Genomic DNA, 22,843 nt, shown 5'->3' with positions numbered 1-22,843 from the left:
ATATTTCAAAGAGAATAACTATGAATATTTGTATATTTTAATGAATTCAGAAAAATCTCCACTCCACTGCCTCTCTTCTTCTTGTATAAAATTATAGGCAGTGTCTGTGATCTGTGACCAAAAAAAAAAAAAAGAAAGAAAGAAAGAAGGAAAGAAAAGAAAAAGACAGTTACAGCCTTATTCCTCTGAGTTCAGATCCACAGTAAAGACTCATACTTATCACTTTACATTTTTCTATATAAATGTATTTTAGAGCCATAAACTTGCAAAAGGAGCACATCAAACTTAATGTTACTCAAACTTTTCTTTAATAAAGAAAAATCAAAGGATTATTTAACAATTATGCACAACTATGCTCAATTGACAAAGATGATTAGCTCAGGAATCTTAAGAGTAACAGAAATGGAAGAGCATACCACCAAAAAAAAAAAAAAAAGATAAATTCATTCTATGACTAGAAAATGCTTTAAGATAAAAACATTAATTCAATAAGAAAATAGTTATTTCTTTTATCACAGAGACTGTAAGTTTAACTCATTTCTATATCAGGTTATGCAGCATACCTTCCAGTCTCTAGTTTCTCATGCAAAAGTTTGGAGAGTTTTTCTCAAAATAGAGCAAATCAGTGCTAATGGTTTCAAGTGAGGGCTTGGAGGCAGCCTGGAAAGCATTCTTGGAAGGCCATTTACACTCACCTGAACCCAGCTCAATACCTTCTTTTTTACAGTTAATATCTATTACTAGTGAGTGATTCCCTCATCCTTACTCAACAGATAGATTACTACAAATGCACCTATAAATTAAAATTTTTCATCAACGTGGAGGAGAGTAGCTGGAGCCTAAATGAGACCCTGGCAGTCTCCTGGGACTGTTTTTGGAAAACAGAAAAACTGCCTCATTCCAGACAATATGTAAAAATAATACTTTAATGAAAGGTATTCACCCTGTCCATATGCTTCCCCTAAAATGCTTATAAGAAACTCAAATAACATTAGGATACAAGAGGTAATAAGGTACCTAAAAAAAGGCAAGTAGTATACGTGACGCCTGCTTCCTATAATTCTAACCACATTATCTGACAGGTAATATTTTCAGTATAGTTTTCAGGAAATTATTGTAAAAATACAATAAATACTATAATGGAAATATAGGGATTCATTTATTACTTTTTGGTTTACAAACAAAGGCACCCAATAATGCTTCTATTTACTTCTTATAAAAGTAATCTTTATAAGATTACTCAATTTACATTTAAAACAAAAAGCAAAAAACCCTGAACCAGTTCCTACAGACGTCTACACACAAAAAAAGGGGAGAAATAAGTTTTTCCTCCCTGCTTCCAAACTTTATTACCATTTTTATACCATGTTTATACCGTTCTAAAGTCAAAGAGTGTATTGCCATGCCTCTTTGTTGAGTTTTAAAACATATTAATGTTGCCAAGTCAAATTGCAATATAGCCACATATGATGTCACAATTGACAGATGCACAGAATCAAGACTGAATAGTGGGGGAAAAACAAATGTTTTACAATACAGCTTTATCAAATGAATTAAATGAAATATTAAATTTAATTAGGTTATCGTGTTAAAAACTGAGTTCGTGTAGAAAATATAATCATACATAACTAAAAACCATGTCTAGCAAATGACAAAAGCAAAAATTATTTCCAAAATCTTTGAGTTAAGCTTAAAGTCTAGTTGGTGGGGATGAACAACCTATATACTCCTCATACTAATTTTAGAACTAAGTTCTAAAATGACGTATTAATTTATTCACTAGTTTCTTCTGACAACAGAATTCAAAACAAACACACAACATCAATGCAGTGGCCTCAGCACCCGTCCCAGCTAGCATTTCTTTACGTTGGATTACAAGAACAACGACACAGGTCAGAAGACATACCCCCTTCTGTACTTCACATGCCTGTCAAAGTTGTACCTGATTCTTCTGCAAAATACAAAGATGATGCATCTGATTCTAAGTATATTCGGCAGAAGTATAAACATCATACAAATGTCAGCATGTTTTCAATATATTATGGAAATGTATTTGGAAAGATGGGTACTCAATGTCTACAGCATCTACAGTTAATTAGTGGGCCACTTTAAATTAAAGGCATCATCATTTATTCCATTTTCAGACACTGTCATGGTCTCTCATACCTTATACAAGATATGGTCCTAGACCAGAGACTTAGTATCATTTCAAAGAATAGATATATATTTATATACATATTTCTTTTCAAATAATGTTTAAAAGTTTTACGACAGAAAATCTGGCTTCAACATGGAAGCATTTTTCCTTTTCAAGATCACGCACCTGCATGGAAGAAGGTGGTTTCCTTTACATTTAGTTTTTTTCACAATAACAAAATAAACTTCTTACACATTGCATTTAAATTGGCAGAGAAAATTAAGATGTAAAGTTCTATGTAACCTTTTGTATTGTGAACTGACCTCATTAAACACATTCAAGGTATATTGTTGATGATTTAAATATAGTACAACTTGATCAGCTAAAGTAGAACATGTTATGGTGATCAACCTGTTAAACCAAATGTATGTTAAAACAGTAAGGACAGTTAACTACTATTAAGGTTTAAAGGGAATAATAATAATGTATCATTAAAATATACATTAATTTTCTTGCTATTACTTGTTTCTATAATGCATTTCTTTCTAAAGCTAAAACTACATGCAGAAAAAATAAATGGTATCTTGAAACTCATTCAACAATTTGCTACTTTATGTGGTATGTAAATAAAGTCCTTCATTTAATTTTATACACATTATTTTATGCACTATTTTATTTTTCTTGAAGGAATTCAGCTCTCAAGGTCAAAGTTTAGTATGTGTTTACACACATGAGAACATTTTCGTAATGTCATGACTACCTGCAAATACATTCTTCCGTAATAAAGCACTTTCAGTTTTCATTGGAAAGACTGCATAAGCCTTTTAAAAGTCCTGTTAATAAAATGTATAAGGGGAAGAGAGCACAAATATGGCAAATCCCTCCTCACCTGCACCCCCCTTTGCCAAAGTCTCAAGAAATCCTCCAACTTCAAAACATGAACAAAATTTCACAGGACTGATTTTTATTTGGTCATAATGCGGACAAGAAAAATTGTATTTCTATTCTTTTTGATACTAATAGTCTTACCGAATTCATTCTCATTTTCCTTCAAAAAATACATAGCATATGTTGATATGGATTCTCAAACCCATTTAGATCCAGTAGGGTCTTTAGAATAATATATAGCCTTCTGATTACGGAAGCAACTGATGGCTTACACAAAAATGGTGTGTATCAGACCACTAATCAGAAAGGAAAACGAGAACATGTCTTTCATGTTGGAGACCACTCAATAACTTACAGAATGATTCAAAAACAGTTTGGCTACAGTTTTAACAAAACTAAAACCCACTTCAACTGATGAGAAAAATCAAACACTGAAGACTGAAATATCTACCAACTTAGCTAAGTATTACTGTCCAAATAAATGCTTCCACTGCACTATATATTAGAGTTAGAAATTCACTATATGTTAAGGCATATTTTAATTAATATGTTCCAGAATTGCACAGTTATACTGGTCAGTGTTCCTATTTCCCCACTCCTACCCTCATCCCACCCCTTGTCCCCAGGGATCAAAATGTTAAGTCATGGATTTGGTGGCTATTGTAGATTTGAGCTGGCATAACCACAGTGTGTTCACTAGATTTTTATAAGCATAAACATTAAAATGTTACATAAAATGTACCATACTTTACTCCACGCTCTGATCTAAGATGGTTTAATGTCTTGACAAAAGGTGAGATGACTTAAGTACATTTTACATTTTGTGCATTTAGACCACCATATGCATAGATGTTCTAATGCTAAATTCTTGTCTTCAGTATCTCATAGTGCTGGACGCTCTGAAGTATGACAGAAACTTGTAACACAAACTAACCACAAAGTACCAGATGTTTCTTGCCATTTGTGATCTTGCAATAAAAATGCGCCAAATCAGGATCACAAGGATAGTATTGAAACCATACCGTATGTTCCTCAACCTGGAAAGCAAATCAAGAGACGTATCAGACAATATTTTCTAGGAAAATATTTTTGCTTTGCAGATAATTGATGCTTAGTTTTCAAATCCATTATTGATTTGAAACCTATTTAAAAATTAATTACAAGCCCTTAAGTTAGAAACTTAGCAAAAGTCAGACTTGACCATACAGTCCATCAAACAACACATTACCTCTACTAACAATGAATAACACAAAGGTTTTTTATAACAGTACATTTGGGATGCAAACTTATTCATTCAACAAGTATTTCTGAACATCTTTCTTTGTGACCAGTACTAAGTATATTGTAGGTAAAACAGACATGACCCTTGTATTTCTGGAGCTTCCTATCTAATCTAGAAAGGTTTGTTCATTATATACATCATCTCTAGACAAAATAAACATTTTTTAAACATCTTTAACATCTCTAACAACTTCCAAGTTGTCAGACAAATGAAATTCTTCAGTTACAGGTGACAGTCACATGATCAAAGGCCAACTGGACAAATCCTCATCCATGAATGAAACATGGTACTAGTGTATATAGAAGGACCCTCCCATTCTCAAAGAGTAATATTAACGTTATTGTGCTCGTGTTTCAAAATGTTTTTTATAATTTTAATGGTGTTAGAAAAGAATACAAACGTTCAGATATGTAACAATGCTACATAAATTCCATTAACTTCAATAGGCAGTCCAAGATAGGACTATAATATACAAACAATATAAAAACAAAAGAGCTTTAAATTAGGAGTCAAAGGTAAGTATTTTAGTTTCCTTTGCCACCTAATATGTATGACCTAGGCGAACACAACTTCCCTCTGCTTCTCTTTCCTCAACTTTGCAACTAGTTGCTCTGCAAAACCTCATACAAGTTGGAGGTATGAGAAGAATGATGTGAAGGTCTTAAAAACTGTTATAAAAATTGTATTATAAAAACACTACAAATGAAAGAGGTTACTACTGAAACTAACTGCATCCCTGAATTATGGGATAACAATGATTTTTCTGTGTGGTCTGAGGTTTTTAAAACAATAAGTGTATGTTACGTTTGTAATGAAACTAAGGGAATAATTATAACTCTGGTTTTATAAACAAAGAAAAAATTCTACGCTGATTTATTATTTTCTCTCTTTTTCCCTTCCAAAGATATATCTGACTAGGGCAAAAACAAACAAAAACTCTCCAAATAAACTACCTCTAGTTTAAAATACATTTTAATTCTCTCCTAATATCTTCTTCAGTAGCAATATAAGGAAAGATAATAGTGACTTTCAAAACCAAATTCCACTTGAAATTAGTGCTAAGGAACAGTATAAATTGATAATAAGTTTCAACAATCATAGGCTAAATTAATACTACCATAGTTTCCAAAGTCCAAAGGTAAGCACTTTTCCTAAATGCAATATATTACACTAGCAATATCTTTCACTTGCCAAAAAAAATAAAAAACAAAAAAACCTGCATAATGTTTCATAAGGAAGACAGGATGAAATCAAGTAAAAAACTTACTTGTTCAGATGTTTTCTAGCTGCAGGGAGGCCAGACATTTCTTCATTCAATACATATTTCTTAGTTCCCATGCAGTAGTTCTCTATATATTCTGCCCAATGTAACTGCCGTACATCAATATTAAAGGTCTATAGAAAGAAAAAAAAATATTGGTTACTTTCTTGAATAATTTTTTCACAACTAGTCAATAATTCACACTTTTTAAATTTTTTTTAAAGACTTATTTATTTTAGAGAGAGAGAGAGAGACAGAGTGCACAGGGAGAGGGTCAAAGAGAGAGAACCCAAGTAGACTCCCCGCTGAGTGCAGAGCCCCAACACAGGTCTCGATCTGAGGACCCATGAGATCACGACTTGAGCTGAAATCAAGTCAGAAGCTTAAACGACTGAGCCACCCAGGCACCCCCAAAATTCATACTTTTTAAAAGGCTAATTCCATATGACAAGATTATAAAATTATTATATATATATATGTAACTTTTAAAATCTTACTGCTATTCACGAAGAAATTCTTATCCCTATTTTATACCTTCCACTAAACACAGAAAGATTTCAGAAGATAATCAGAAAACTCATGTCAGAATTTAAAGAGAAGTATATGAAGTATAAGAAGAAACCTGTACCATTAAAAAACAAATCCATTGTCCAAATAATCTATGTATTCCTCACCACTTTATACATGTACTAATACATTTATTTCCAGTTTCTTTCTATCGAAAGTATCTCTTCTCGAACACCCTGCATACCACCATACAGATTACTTTTCCTATAGAACAGTGATGGCATCAAAAGAAAGAGTATGTTGTGAATGCTGGCTTAGGAGTTTAGGTAACAGTAAGGAGGCCATTTGATGAAAATGATGGACAAATCAAAAAATAAAACTTCACAAAAATGTTACTTAGTGACAAAAGAAGAGGGCTATACATTGCTCAGTGCTTTTCCATACAGAATCAGATTTTTTTTGGAGTTATAAACAGATTATTCAGTATTTACCATTACTTATCTGAAAATATCAAGTTGTAGACCCAAAAAAGCTACCACAGATAAACCATTAAAGTAACATTGCACTTAACTGGGGATTCGACTTCAGACCGAGATATTATGAGAAGTCATTACATATGTGTAATTGGATCCCCACAGGAAAAGTGAAAAAGAGTGGAACAGAAGCACTATCTGAGAAGACAAAAGCTGGAAATTTCCTCAAAATGATGACACACAAGTCACAGACTCAAAACACACATACATCACATCTACACATGTATCTGAGCACATCAAAGTAAAACTGTTGAAAATCAAAGATGAAAATTTTCAAGACAGCAGAAAAAAGTGTTACAGATTACCTCCCAAGGGACAAGAATTAAACTGATAGTGACTTCTCAAAAGAAGCAATGGAAGCCAAAAGACTATGAGAGGATGTCTTCCAGGGCTCGAAGAAAACTGTTAACATACAACTCTATACCAGTATAAACATCTTTGACAAATAAAGATGTTTCCAGAAGAATAAAAACTGAGACAACATGACATCAGCATATGACTCACACCTGAGGAAGTACATTAAAGGGTATTCTTCAAGCATGATTCCAATTGAAGTCTGGAGATGGAAGAAGAAATGAAGAACAATGATGCTGGTAAATCTATGTGAATACTTACTGCACAGACTGCAATAAGAATAATGATTGTGAGACATATAACACACATGCAGAATTAAAACATGTATTGCTCCTTGCGTTATCCAAAAAGGGCAGAAGTACCAATATTATATTAGTCCTTGATAAAGTAAGGAAGGATGCTGTAATCTCTAGAGTAACCTACCAATACAACTAATATATTTCTGTGTAACTGACCCAGATGGAAAAACAGAATATTGTAAAAAATACCTCAAAGAAAGAAAAAAAAAAGAACTTAAAATAAGTAAGATATATAGAAAGCACTAAGAGTTAGATTTAAATCAAATATTATCAGATTACATTACAGATTAAGTCTTTCAAATAAGGGTCTAAAATTGTCAGACTGAAAAAAAGCCTACATGCTGCTCAGAAGAGAAATATCTAAAAGATAAGGATACAGGAAAGTTGAAAATAAAGGTCAGGGACACCTGGGTGGCTCAGTCGGTTAAGTGCCTGCCTTTGGCTCAGGTCACGATCCCAGGGTCCTGGGACTGAGTCCCACCTTGGCCTCCTTGCTCAGCGGTGAGCCTGCTTCTCTCTTCACCTGCTGTTCCCCTTACTTGTGCTCTCTCTCTCTCTTTCTCTCTCTCTGACAAATAAATAAATAGGTCAGAGGAAGATATACCTTTCTACCAACAATGTATGAGAGCTCCCACTGGCCAGGGCCTTACCAGAAGGATATGTTGGCAAAGTCTGCATTTTTGCAAACAGTTAAGTAGTAAATATCTCAGTCTAGTTTCAATTTACATTTCCATTTTTATGAGTGAGGATGAGTATCTTTTCAAATGGTTAAGAATCATTTGCATTTATTTTTCTGTAAACTGTTCATCTCTAGCCCATTTTCAGTAGGATTATTGGGCATTTATGCCATTTCTACACAAACTTTTTATGTAATATGAAATGCATACTAACATTACACTGAGATACCACTATACACCCACCAAAGTGGCTAAATTAAAAATTAAGATGAAAAGGCCAAATGTTCAGAGGATGTGGATTAACAGGAACTCTTATACACTGCTACTTGGAATGTCAACTTTGGAAAACTGTTTAGCATTATCAACTACAATGAACATACAAACACTCTTTGTAGCTACTATTCTATTTCTAGATACAGAACCTATACAAATGTGTGCACATGGTTCAAAGAATTATTCCCAATAGCCAAAAACTGGAAATAACTCAAATATCAAAAAAAAAAAAAAAGAAAAAATACTGTATACCATTTGTATAAAGTAAAAAATGGGTGTAACTGCCATATAGTGTTAGAATTCAAGATAGTTGTTACGTTTGGGAGATAGTGATTGGGAGGGGGCATGAGGGGATCTTCTGGAGATAATAATGTTCTATTTCTTCACCTTGCTCACTTTCTGATAACTCACTGGGCAGCTTGTGTTGTGCACTGGGATGGGGGGAGGGAAGATGAGAAGGGAGAAAATAAAGAATCAGCGGAAGCCACAAATCTTCTAACCTGAGATTATCTGTAGGACCCTGGTACCTTACACCTTCTGCTTTGAAGGCTGTAGGCAAGAAGGAAGACTGGCTTATAAAGCCTACGGCCCCATAAGTTAAGGAGTCTTATAGAATACTTCTGCAAAAAGATAAAAATCCCCAAAAACTCAGAACAAGGGTGAAAAAAAAGTAAACCCACCACACACAGAAGTGGGGAGAAAAACTGCATACTGATGCCTTTGTCTGGGCTAAATCTGCACTATCTAATATGGTAGCCACAAGCCACACACATCTCTGGGAACTTGAAAGTGACTGATCTGAAACTGAGATATGTTGGGGAGTGTAAATGCACACTGGGTTTCAAAGGCTCAGTATTAAAAAACTGGAAGTATAATATCCTTTAAATAGTTCTTTAAATTTTAAGTAATTTTTAAATTTTTGTTTAAATTATATTATTTTAGATATATTAAATAAAACATTAAAAAATTTTTTTAAAGATTTTATTTATTTATTTGACACAGAGAGAGACAGCCAGTGGGAGAGGGAACACAAGCAGGGGGAGTAGGAGAGGAAGAAGCAGGCTCCCAGAGGAGGAGCCCGATGTGGGGCTCGATCCCAGGACTCTGGGATCATGCCCTGAGCTGAAGGCAGACGCTTAACGACTGAGCCACCCAGGTGCCCCATAAAACATTAAAATTTTTAAGGAAAGAAGTAGAAAGAAAAAGGAAGCTGAGACTGGGAAGATGAAAAAAAATCTCCTTTGAGAAACTGTAATCATGAACCAGCCTACTGAAGGCCCATATTCACCTGAGTTGTGCTAAAAACGTCATCAGATATTTTAAAGTGGTCCTGGCCTGTGAATGTCACCTGGCTAGTTAATGCTGATAGTCACTAGGTTACTGGCAGAAGCAAGGGCAAATCCTTATTGGGAAACTGCAATTTCAACACAGGCTTCAAAAAATTCCCACAGAAATCCTCAAGGAACATGAATTTAAGGTCAAACAATAAGAAACAAGAAACAAGGTGCCATGAGTGAGACCGAACTTAAAGGACAGATGGTTAGATGCTAAGCTGCACAGCCTTTAGAAGTTTGAATTATCAGAAACAGAATTTAAAACAATTATGTCTACCATGTTTCAAGAAAAAAAAATTCTAAAGATTATTTAAGAAATGTAAGATTTGAAAAATACACTAAACTTCTAAAAATGAAAATACCTAAAACCCAAAATTCAACGGGGTGGCTTAGACACAGCTGGAAGACTGACACAGAACTTTAATTATTGGCTCTCAGGCCAGAAACAAAGAGATACAAAATATGAAATCAAAGTTAAAAGACTTGGAGGAGAGAATCATCTAAAATACATTACAATTTCACAAGAAGTTAAGAGAAAGGTGAAGAGGCCATAAGTGAAGAAACAATGGACTTCGGATCCAGGAAACCCACTGTGAAACAGGATAAATTAAAAATATATATATATACAAAGACATTCACAGTGAAACTGAAGAATACCAAAGAAAACCTCTGAAAAAGAGACAAGAATAAGAGGTGGTCACCCATAATGTAAAAGCAAATGAGACTGATTTTTTTCAACAGCAAGAACATAAGCCAAATATCAAAGGAATATAAAAAGAAAGTTATCTTTAATGTGCCGAAATCATGTTACAAAAACAAGAGTGAAATAAAGACATGTCAGACAATCAAACATTGAGAGTTCACTACTAACAGACTCCCTAATAAATCATATTCTGGATAGATTTCAAGCTGAAAGAAAATGACCCTAAGGAGAAGATCTAATAGCAAAGACACTGGTAAGTATTGGTTAAATCTAAATAAAACTAAACAAAATCATATCTAATTATATAAGATTTAAATAAAGAACTGAAGTAATATATAAACACGTATATTAATGGGGTAGTGGTTATAGCTCAAACACTTTAAGGTCCTAAATATCATTAAGGAAGAGGCTATAGAAATTGCTTAATTTAGACTTCGTTAGGTATGCATGTTAAAATATCTAAGGAATCCTCAAAAAAAACCCCACACACATAAAGAGCTTAAGTTTCGAACTAACAGAGGATGAAATATGGAATGATAAATGAAAGAATATATGAGTAAAACGATTTCAGAGAGAAGGTCTTTTCTCGAAATTCAAAGAAGAAAAAGTGGAGGAATAATGCATAAAAAAGTCCAAGTTTTCTATGAATTTGACTAAAGGGAAGAAAAAATCAACATTTCAATTATACTTTGAAAGCACCTCTGCCATTCTCAAATACTTACGCTATAAATTCTAAGATAAAGCAATTTTATTTTACTGCCAACAATTACGATGGAAGCTTTAATGAAACACTATAAATAGGTCAAATGTCTTTCTTGTTGCATACTGACTGTGAAAAATATCCAATTATTTCTCAGGTTGCTAATGGTTCCCCAATTAGTATGCTACATGTTTTCTAATATAAAACAGAAAATACTTGCCTTTTTATCTTCAGGGTTTAGTTGATTCATCAACATATTAACATTGTCAGTATTCCAAACCCAAGAATTACTTGTGAAATATTCAAGAAACACCATAGCTTTGTGAAGACGAGTTATTGTTTTCATCATCCTGTATCGTAAGAAAAATGGACATTCATAATTTGCATAGATTAGGGAAAATGTCACCACCACCCAGGGTACCAGTTTCTATATTGAGACAGTAACAGTAAAATTATAATACATAATTCAGTAACTTTAACAAACCACCAGCGAACAAGAATATTTCTGTATCTTTGAAGAACATTTTATAAATCCAAAGTGGAAAAAATTTTTCAGCAGCAGCAAATGAATTTAATGCTGCCTAAACAGAGTTCTGTTGATATATGAAATTAATTTTCAAAGGAAATACAATACTTCGAGGTCAAATTTTCTACTATAATCCTAAACAAGTAAGTGGATTCAATTAGTATTCCCTTGCTCTTTGTTCCTTCAATCACATTTTAGTCCAGCTACAATTACTAAGATTTCCTGTGAATTTATAACATATGGTGTTACATTATAATATCAACTCTTTAGCATCATGGAGGCAAAGTATACAGAAATATTCGTTTGCCATTTAATTAACTCTCTCCACATATATTTTTAAAGTAACTTTCTCTTCAACGCAGAGAGGTACCACTCTTGATTGTTTGAATGTGCTGTGAAATCAATGACTCATGCTGAAAACTTTCTGAAATAGATATTCAAGATATTCAACTTAACTCCCCAAATCCCCCATTATCCATCCTTATGGAAATAAGGAAGTTCTGATATTTTTTGTTTGTTCCTTTTTTAAAAAGACCGAGGGGCCTCAATCTTTAAATCTGTCATTTTATACACCACTGTTCACTGTAAGTCAATGATATCACAACACTAATCAGAGCAGTAACATCTATATGATAGTAATTACCCACGATAAGTGGGGAAAGGGAAGAAAGAACTTTCTGAAACAAAACACACACCAAAAATTCCTGGCCTCTGATAAACAGAAAAATAATTTGTGGAAAAATACTTTAAAAGAATTCTATTTATATTCCCACAATAAGGATTAGCATTTACATAGTTTAGAAAGTACCAAAATCAGGAGTTTTAGAAATGGGGAAAATGGGAGAAAATGAGAACATTAGAAATGGGGGGAAAGTCAAAACAGTAACATTAGCTAAACAATTCTGAGAATACATTCAATACCTTTAAAAGAAACCCTGAATCCAGACTACTACAAGAAAATGAGGCAACATGGACTATGCAAAGAAAAACTGTGGTTCATGAAAGAAAGTAATCCCAAAATAAAACTTCCATCAAACACGAAAAGAATTACTGAGCATCGAAGGCTGTATTTGGACGGGAATAGTTCAGACAGATAGAAAGCACATGGGGGGGGGGGGACCAAGACATGCTCTTTTAGAAAAGAGATTAGACCATTTTTTTCATATAACAAAAACAAAAAATAACAGATCTGTAATTAAATCAGTGTCTACTATCACAACCAGTATAATACACTTGAATTACACACATACACATATTTGCATAACATCATTTTCCAACATACATCTTATTAACAAGTTCTTCCTAATTTCTTTTTCACTGACAATTCTCACCTAGTCTTATCTTCAGATTCACTCAAGTGACAAAATTACCCTGCAACCAATCACTGATTCAGCCATTCAAAAATACAGTAAAAAATTGGAGGGGAAGAAGGAAATCTGAAAGGCTGCATATGTGTGAAGTTCACAGAATATTTATCAAGCAATAAAAGTACTACATTGAATACTACGGGGATAAAAAGAAACTTAAAACTTTTGCATAATCGCTCTTTGGTTCAAATACCCTACGAGCAGACAGATGTATGTTCTGTGCATGTATTTATTCTTTATTACATCAACCTGCAAAAAAAATCATCACAATCTTTTAGAGTAGGGCAAGATCTTAATGGTCATCTAGCCCAGGATTTCTCAACCTCAACACTACAGACATTTTGAACCAAATAATTCTTTGTGGTGGGGGGCTGTCCCGCACATTGTAAGATGTTCAGCATCCCTGGCCTCTACCCATTAGATGCCAGTAGCATAACCTCCCTGAGTTGTAGTAACTAAAAATGTCCCCAAGTATTTTCAAATGTTCCTTGATGGAGGCCAAAAGTGCCCTCCATTAACCACCAGAAAGACAGGGGCGCCCGGCTGGCTCAGTAGGTGAAGCGTCTGACCTCGGCTCAGGTCACGATCCCGGGGTCGGGCCTCACATCGGGCTCCCTGCTCAGTGGAGAGCCTTCTTCTCCCTCTCCCTCTGCTGCTCACCCCCCCCCCACCTTGTGCTCTCTCACTCTATCTCAAATAAGTAAATAAAATCTTTAAAAAATCCAAAAACAAAAACCAACCAGAAAGATAAAAAATATCAGATTCACAGAAGTTAAGCTAGACAGAGTTAGGCTAAATAAAACCAATGGGACTATGGAACCATTTTTCTAATGTCATTTTTAAGAACGATGAAATATCTACTGCATTTCAAGAATGAGAGTGAATAATTTATACTGCCTCTACTTGTAATAATACCATACACCCTAGTCCCCAGTGTTACCCAGAACTCCTTATGACGCATGTTTGAGTGGTACTCTTTATCATTATGTCAGGATACACTGTAAGTTAGATTTTTATCTAGCTGAAACACAGAATAATGTAAATGAATAAAGTGGACACCACGAATGACACGATTAACATTACTTTAATGTAGAAGGAGGCATCATATTAAGGCCCCAATACAACATATAAAGCCCAGTACCTTGTTCAGTAAATATCTGAACAAATTAAATAATATAAATGATAAGACTTTGTACGTAACATTTATAAAACTGCCTAAATAAAAAACCTTTCTGGCTCTTGTTGCTTTTAGACTATAAGCTCCCAGAGGTCAAGGATCATTCCTGCTCTGATACTTAGGCTTGCACAGGACAAAACTCAGTTAAGATTCTTTACCGATGTTTCCTTTTTGATGCAGACTTTAAAGTCCAAAGGTGATTACAATATTATCTCCTATCCTACATGCTCACCTACAATACCACTCTATCTTCCCATCAAAACGTAATGGTAATTTATAACCAATAGAATGAGGTGGAAATGACACTGTATAAACTCCAAGGGTGGGTAAGAAAAAGTGATACAGCTTTCTGCCTTGCTCACTGGAATACTCATGCTTGAAGACTTCAGTCGCCATATATGCTGTCCAACTCCCCCTAAGGCTGCTATGATGAAGGAAGCCCAAATCAGTGCATGTGGAGAGATGGTGTAGAAAGGCTCTGAGACTACATGACGTGAGAAAGATGCCCAGCACTCTCGCTGCTCTGTACCCTTCCTTTCCTAATTCCACAGTGTACCTGCTTCAGTCCCTATCTGACTGCATCCACTTCGAAGATGCTGAGCTAGAACCACCCCGGTAAAGCCTTCTAGAATTTCTGACCCACAGAAATGAGATAAGTAAAATGATTGTTTGATGTCAATTATACAACTTAAAAAAAAAAAAGACTCTTCAGTTTGAGGTGATATGGCATGCAGCACAGGTCACAGAACCGGTTGCAGTACTGGGAACGAGAGGCTGCTGTAATAAACATCTAAAAGACGTAGTACTGACCTTAGGGTCAGGTACACAGAACCTGGAAGGCCCTTGAGGAGACCACTGGTGAAACTTGGAAGGATCAAGAAAAGAATGTTAGTGGAAACTTTAAAGAGCTTTAAGGAAGATGCTTGTGAGGACTTGCAGGAAAGTGAGAAAAATACTGTTGGAAGTTAGAAGAACGGTCACTTGTGGTAAAATGAAAAATAAACACTGTACCTAGTAAATTCGATGATCTAGCCAAGATTTCCTCAAAGAGGACAAAGATGATCTTTAAAAAAATGAACTATTTGAGTAGAATCTGGAAGGAATGTACAATGTCAGCCAGGAATTCTTTAAGACACAGCTTCTGAGCATAGGTCAAGTCCAGAATGCAGATGTAAGATTCTTTGTTAAGACCTCAGAAAGATCTAAAATGGTACCTCACAGAACCTTTCAGATAAACAAAAGGCTCACTCCAATCTTAAAGACATGTCTCATAGACTACTGTCGAAGAAGCAGAACCTAAGAGTCTAAGGATCTAAAGGACAAGGATCTAAGATCGAAGGGTATTGTCCCATAGCAACCTCATAAAGAACCCGAGACAGAAAAAAGGCATGTTTCAAAGAGATCGTGGGTATAGCTTTGGTCTAATGGAGAAGACTGTTTTAAAATGAGATATACAGGAAACCTGCAGTTTTAAAAGGAATCATATCAGTTTACACTTAAAGGGACAGAGACAAAGTGAAAAGAGGCTTCTGGATCAAGGGTCAGCAGACCAGAGTCTAGGGCCAAAGCCACCTTTTTTTGCAAATAAAGTTTTATTGGAATGTAGTCATGCTTACTCATTTACATATTGCTTAAGGCTACACAGCTGAGTAGTTGCAAGGTGAAAGCTACATATAATAGCAGAGTTGAATAACTGCAAAGAAACCACATGGCCCTTTACAGGAAAAGTTTGCTGATCCCAACCCTACGCACTCCCAACATTTTATGGGCAGGACGTAGGGTAAGAAGGCAATTCGCTGCACACCCAGGCCATTTTTTTTTTTTTTTTTTTAATGAAAAAGAAAGATGACTCAGAGGGCAGAGCCGAGAGCCTCAAAGAACCACCAGAGAGTAGGACTGAATCCTAATTAAGAAACCATCAAACATACCTAGCTGGAATTCAAAACTGTTACAGACCAGTGACTGCACAAAATTGTCCACTTTCCTATGCTTGCCTCACCCTTACACATTATGTAACCTGGCACTTTCATTCACAGGTTTTCAGACCAATAGCTGAGGAACTACACCTGCAAAACCACTCCTAAAGAGCCTCATCTGCAATTACACCAGATTCAGTTGACCCAACAGTGGCTTCAAGTTGATGCCAGAAAGGTAGGGGGAAGAAGTAAGTGTATTTTCCATGAGGGAGGAGTGTGAACTGTTGTGGCCAGAAGGCTGACCCCAGCCAACTGCACTTTCCAAAATGGCTTTGACAATACCTTTCAGCTAACTTGCTCAAATTTTACATGATCTTGAACATTCTCTACATTCCCCTTCCTCGAATTTTGGAGGACTTGTGTGACTCACGTGTGACTGAAAGAATGAGGTGGTAGTAGTGCTGCATGATTTCTATGGGTAGGTCAGAAAATGCAGAGAGCTTCCATTTGCCTGCTGAAAGACTTCTCCTTGAAGCCTTCAGTCACCATGTAAGCAGTCCATTTCCCCTAAGGCTACCACTAGTCCTGGAAAAGAGACTACAGGAAGAGGTCCTGACACTTTATGAAGAGACACTGACACAAGGTGTTTCCACTGCACACTCCCCCTTTCAGCTCCATGTGACAATCACATCAAAGACCCCCAAGCCAAAACTGCCTAGCTGATTCCCTCCTGAAGTCCTGATCCTGAGAGAAACAATAAACCAAGAGAAATAGTAAAGTAACTTCCGCTTTTCTAAGAGCCACTAAGTTTGAGATGATTTTATATAGCAACACCTTCTATAAATTATTTAATAAACTTGTTATTCATTCATCGTTTACGTTTACTAAGCCCCCTTTTCTATATAAGGCTTTGTGATATGTTTACTGTTTTACTTTTTTGACCTAGTTTTGACTTTTCTGCTCTAATATGCAATAACCTTATTAATACCAGGAAGGCATGCAATGCTATCACTGATGAATTTACATTTGCTTTTCAGCCATGAAAGAATGCTGCCAATAACAAACACTGCATTTCACAGATCACTCTTAAAAAAACTTGAAAATAATTTTGATATATTTTGGATCTTTTTTCCATTAAGTATTTCTTTACCTATCCTAAAGCTGTTCAATTCAACACCTCTCACATATTTCAATATTGAACACATTGGGTTAGGAACATAATGGACAACTGAATCCACAGAAAATCCCTACAAGAAACTCAGATCCTGATACACTATAACTGGCAGATACCTCACTTTTATTTTTTGAACAGTTGATGGAAGTTCTGGAATCAGCATCTTCTTTATACATTAATACTCAAATCCTGAACTCTCCAATCAAAGGCTCCACTGTAACGCCAATGTAGTTAAAAAAAATAAATACATTTATGGTACATTTCACTGTAATTCTGGTAAAGACATTAGGAGGACTTTAAGTTTGTGGGGTTTCAATAAGAAAGAAAAGAAGAAAGAAAGGCTATATAACAACCATAAGAAAATAGAAAGCTTCTCATTTGTTAACTTTTGATTTAAACTATGACATTTTCAACCTGGAAAATTAGTCCAAAAATGTAATTACCATATTATAAGCTGAATGGGCAGCTGAGATAGTTCAAGCCATTAATTTTTTAGAAACATTCTGTTTTTTCATATAAAACTGCACAATCCACTCATAGCAAAACATTTTACCCTTAATCCCCTATAGACTCACCTCTAGTTTTTAAGGGGGAGAGATGGGCTCAATTTCAGCTTATAATAACAATGACAACCTTGAGGCTGGACATTTCCTCTATTATGGGATTTTGGAGGATCAATGGCCCAATGAGATCCACAATTAGTCTCCCCAAATATCCTCAATTCCTAAGAAATGTCCTAGCATCCTGATTGTGATTGTGATTAATTAGGTTAGTAATTCTAAAGGTAAAGCTCATGCTAGCGGACTTTTTGTCTCTCCAGCAAGCTTCCACCACCTTACCAATACATAGGTGTATTTACTGCTATTCTTCTTACCACGGTTTCTGACCTGTCAACCTGAGTGCAAGATCGAGCAATAATGCAGGTACTGTATGTCTGACACCCTTCCAATAATGAAGCAATAAGTTGTTGGAACAGAACTTAATATTGGGGCGCCTGAACACTTGGTTTAAAGGATTCATCTTGAAGGAATGATTTAGATAATATCCTGTAGGAAAAATAAGCGTCAGAGCATTTTGAATGTTATTTGTTATTCAGAAAAAATACCTAAAGTTAGACCTAGAATTCAGCACATGACAATAATTTATCATCCAAACTTCAGAATAAATTAGAGTGACAACACTACCTTTGCTTTTCTGACAAAGTCTTAATTTCAAGAGTCTTCTCATTCACAAAAGGCCATTAAGCCTTATCATAAGCATAAACAAATACAGAGTTAATGAATATGCATTTTAGTGTAACCATGGGTTGTTTAACAGTCAGAGGAACAGATAAGACAGAGCTAGTCACCATTACCTTGGGCTTCTTCCAGTCATCCTGAGGTAGATATCATACAGGAATGCTGGGGCCTTATGGCTTACAGCAATCCAGTAATGATATAAAAGGTGATTGGAGGTTAGATTTACATTGGGCCGTCTGAAGGCCTGTTCGAGAGGATTCCTCTTGAAAGTGGAAATTACATGGTATTCTGAGGAAGAAAAGTTGTGTAACAGCTTTGATAATAACCATGTAATGAAGTTTTGAAAAAAAAAATCATGTTTTTACAAAGCAAAATATTTTACCAAAGATGTCAGAGTTCGCTCAATTAAAAAACAAACTTTTCTACCCTCAATAGTAGCTAAGAGAATATGGGTATTAGACTGCTGTACTTGAGTGGTTTTAGAACTGTCACTATTTACGAATTTTAATTAGATGAATGAATTTTTGCTACAATTCACTCTTAAAAATCCTTTTAATGTTTTACCTATGTCAGTTTACAATGTCACTTTCTATATTTCACCTCTCACGGTAGCTTCTTTCTTTCTGTTCCTCTTTCCAGATTCTTATTACTGTATACTTACTTAAAAAAGAAAAGGAAAATCATCATCCTTTGCTTATAAATAATTAAGTTGCTCAAATTAACATACACCAACAAGCTTAAAACAACCCAAAATTAACTTCTGTTGTAATTTATTCAGGTGATATGATACTGACAAAATTAAATCTATTATCTATGTTAATACTTTTATGGAAATATATATTGAGAAATCCACTTAAAAATAATGCTCAACTTGACTTTTACTAAACTTTACAACACAATAAGAGATTACAAAAAACCTAACTCATTTCAGTGTTTTAAAATTTTTAGAATACTACTATTTGAATAATTATCATAAAATTAAAATCACCCTAGACTGATTTTTTTTCTTATACGTTATAATGGTCAATCTTTAAATTGGAATAAAAATGGCATAGAAAAACCCTAGGACAAATGACATAAAGATTAACTTTAAAATCAAAACTGTTCTGCAAGGGTAACAAAACTTGTTCAATGAGAGGTAAAATATGACCTATTACAAAAGCAATGCCATTGATATATCTTACTTTAAATATGAAAACATAACTTAAAAATTAGTCAATTTCAGTAAGCTTGAAGTTCTATTAACCCTAATTTAGTACAAGCAATATAGTATATATATATTTCTGTGAATTTGTGAATTTCAATAAATTAATAAATGTAATAGAAAATACTCTGGCAAAATGTATCCTACTTGCTAATTCCTTAATTTATTACTCTTGGGACAGCTAGCTGGCTCCTGTGATATAACAACTCCTGTAGTTGGAAGTGATACTACCTATGGATAGACAACATCAGGACTGAGAGTACCCACAAGGGAGGAAAAAAATCACTGCTTCCTCACTGTGGGCATTTATCTGTGAAGGATGCTGCAGACGGCAGCAGAAAAATATTAACAGTCAGAAAAGGGTGGGCTAAGGAGGGAACATACTGCAGGATATTTTTTAATTTATGAAACACTGCTAAGGACCATAAGGCAGTATAGGTACAGATATTCTAATATGGCAGTTAAAATAAGAATAAATTGGTAACTCAGTGGTTTTTTAATGCCTTGTGGGTATATTCTAACATAAAAACTCAGTGAATATTTTAAGTTAAGATTTATTCTAACATTCAAAAACAGGTAAAATCATACCAACTTCACCCCAGTGGAAAGGATTAGTGCTGCCTGTTGTGCAATTATACACCATGATGTTTCTTGGTCTGCAAAGACAAAGATCAAAGCAATGAAACATAAAAAGAGGCCAAACTTACCCAATCTAAATCTTATACGATATTCAAGTAGGAAGAAACAAGGATGATGGGTACCTTTTCTACATTGATTATTTCTAAAATTATCCTCAAACAATTCATCTTTGTGTCTGAAGGACCATTTACAACTACCGTTTTTCCCTTCCCTACCAAAAAAATTATTATAAAAAAATACAGTATTTTTCGCTTTTCATATTTTCCTTCCTTATAATAGCAGGAGTATCTGTTTTAAATGTAAGGAAAACGACAAACGACCTCAGCTCGTCCTACCTCCTTCTCATTACCAGAGACTCTAGCTTAAAAAATTACGGACTGAGTTCCCTTTTATCAGAAACAATATACTCATGTAATCATATCCCTCCTTTTTTAGGATATAAAATGCTGACTTAAAAAATAAGGGCAGTTTATTGATTAGGGGGAAAAAAAGTTACTGAAAAGCTTAAAATTTAAGAGTTACCTATAAATGCTACTACTCCCTTTTAAAAAGAGGCCTGAGTTAATTAAAGCTACTCTACTGGGGTGCCTGGATGGCTCATTTGGTTAAGTGTCTACCCTCAGCTCAAGTCATGATCCCGGCCAGGGTCCTGGGATTGAGCCCCACATAGGGCTCCCTGCTCAGTGGGGTGTTTGCATCTCCCTCTCCCTCTGCCCCACCTCCCTGCTTGTGCTCTCTCTCTCTCACATCAATCAATCAATCAATCAATCAATCTTTAAAGCTGCTCTAGTGTGTCATGTTTGATATATGTAAGCCATTCTCTGAGAATTTCAGTTTTTATATGTTGAGTTTATTTATTTATTTATTTTTAAAGATTTTATTTATTTATTTGACAGAGAGAGAGACAGCCAGTGAGAGAGGGAACACAAGCAGGGGTTGTGGAAGAGGAAGAAGCAGGCTCCCAGCAGAGGAGCCTGATGTGGGGCTAGATCCCAGGACTCTGGGATCACGCCCTGAGCCAAAGGCAGACGCTTAACGTCTGAGCCACCCAGGTGCCCCTATATGTTGAGTTTATATCAAGTTTTAGTTTGGATTAAAAAAGCATTGGGGAGTGGCCAGGGTTTTGGGTTTTTCTCATTCTTACCCTATAGACAGTATATGAAAATTAATGTCAATTCTTAATTACAGCTGATGGGACTACTTGCTATATTACTTATGATTAAAACAATTCTTGCAATTGAATTATACCTATGGGTATGGAAATTATCAGTACTAAGTGATTATTTAACATTAGCCATTAGCTCTATTTTCCCTTCGCATTTACTACACATTTAACAAGCGACATTGTCACCTCATATACCTATTAACGCCGGAATACCAGGCTGCCGCAAGACTCGTGTTGACAACTACATCTACAGGAACAAGATCTGCAAGGGCATTGTTGGAGGCACGCATTGTTCGAAGAATTCCTTTCCCTGCCTTTGTTAAAATTAAAAACAACACCTTAAGATATATAAGCCAGAGTGCATATATATATACACACACACACATATAAAGATATACAGAAAACAGAAAAATATGCAGAATGTTAAATAAGTCAAAAGGTTTACTTACCGCAATAAAGAGACCACTTGGTCCATTAAAGTTATCAATCCATCCCTAATACAAAAATTAAAAACAGGGGGAGCTTAGAAATATTGTAAGACTAGAGATTTATTATTTGAAAGCTGTAACCCCATATATGTACTTAGCAGTTTTCTTCTAAAAACCAAAAAAGATGAGATTCAGACCAGAATATTTCTCTCCTCCTGTAACAGATGCAGTCTTCTCCTGATATTGCAAATGGTGAAATTAAGTCATTTTCAAAGGGTTACCTGCTCTTCCGTTAACTCTGTCTACAAAGACAATTCAATAAAAAGGAGTTTATACCTGTCGAATATTTTAGCTAACTTAAACCTGGTCAAGTTTGATTTTGTGCTACTTACTAAAGCAGCATCCTGAGATTAGGGGAAAATGGGAAATACTCCTCAAAATTACTGAATAAAACAGAGGAAAAGACAACACCCGTCAAAGCAACAAAAGAGATGCTATCACTTACTATCATTATAGAGACCTAGGTTTTTTGCAAATCAATTCATCCGTTAGGTTATATCTATTTTCTCTTATTCCAGGGATTCCCAAATTCCATAATGGCCTGCTTTTCTACAGCAAATTATCATAGAAATCTCTTATGCCTTTCTTAGCTTATAATCTATACAGGGAAGAGTATAGTATTAATACTTTTTGGTATTAAAAAGCAAATGAAATAAAATAAGATCCTGAATATTCTTATCTCTATTTCCTTCACCTCCGGAAGGAAAACTAATCAGTAAATAATGTTAAAAGCCAACAAATGCTGATGTGTCAGAGTCCAATATCTTGTCAGTCACAAAGAAAACGTATAACGCAAGGTCTACTTTGACTCCGGACAACATCGCAGCCTTTGATTTAATTTTCAGTTAAGATTTTTAAAATGTTTATCTGCATTTCTATATACGCAGCATTACATTACAAAAAAGTACCAATGAAAGTGTCTCTTTCTATGAATGAGAACAATTTTGCCATAGTAAGCCACGTACAGTAAATAATACATGCTCTTACATCAAACAACTGCC

The 22,843-nt window shown here is 34.9% G+C and overlaps 1 protein-coding gene across 1 annotated transcript in view; it reads right to left on the bottom strand.

Annotated features, from left to right (window-relative positions):
* Positions 1 to 285: 285 nt before the first annotated feature.
* FAR1 (fatty acyl-CoA reductase 1) overlaps positions 286 to 22,843 on the bottom strand; it is a 65,791-nt gene continuing 43,233 nt past the window's right edge. Inside the window, exons 6-12 of the mRNA XM_040638840.1 lie at positions 21,804 to 21,848; positions 21,550 to 21,668; positions 20,139 to 20,206; positions 18,463 to 18,634; positions 11,169 to 11,298; positions 5,575 to 5,702; positions 286 to 4,062 (exon numbers count right to left, since the gene is read on the bottom strand). Of these exons, the coding sequence (XP_040494774.1) occupies positions 3,900 to 4,062; positions 5,575 to 5,702; positions 11,169 to 11,298; positions 18,463 to 18,634; positions 20,139 to 20,206; positions 21,550 to 21,668; positions 21,804 to 21,848 (825 nt within the window). The 3' untranslated portion in view covers positions 286 to 3,899. The remainder of the gene's footprint in view (positions 4,063 to 5,574; positions 5,703 to 11,168; positions 11,299 to 18,462; positions 18,635 to 20,138; positions 20,207 to 21,549; positions 21,669 to 21,803; positions 21,849 to 22,843) is intronic.

The sequence above is a fragment of the Ursus maritimus genome, unplaced genomic scaffold (genome assembly GCF_017311325.1).
Source record: "Ursus maritimus isolate PB19 unplaced genomic scaffold, ASM1731132v1 scaffold_23, whole genome shotgun sequence".
In the NCBI taxonomy this organism is placed as follows: Eukaryota; Metazoa; Chordata; class Mammalia; order Carnivora; family Ursidae; genus Ursus; species Ursus maritimus.
This window is presented reverse-complemented; position numbering and strand designations above follow the sequence as displayed.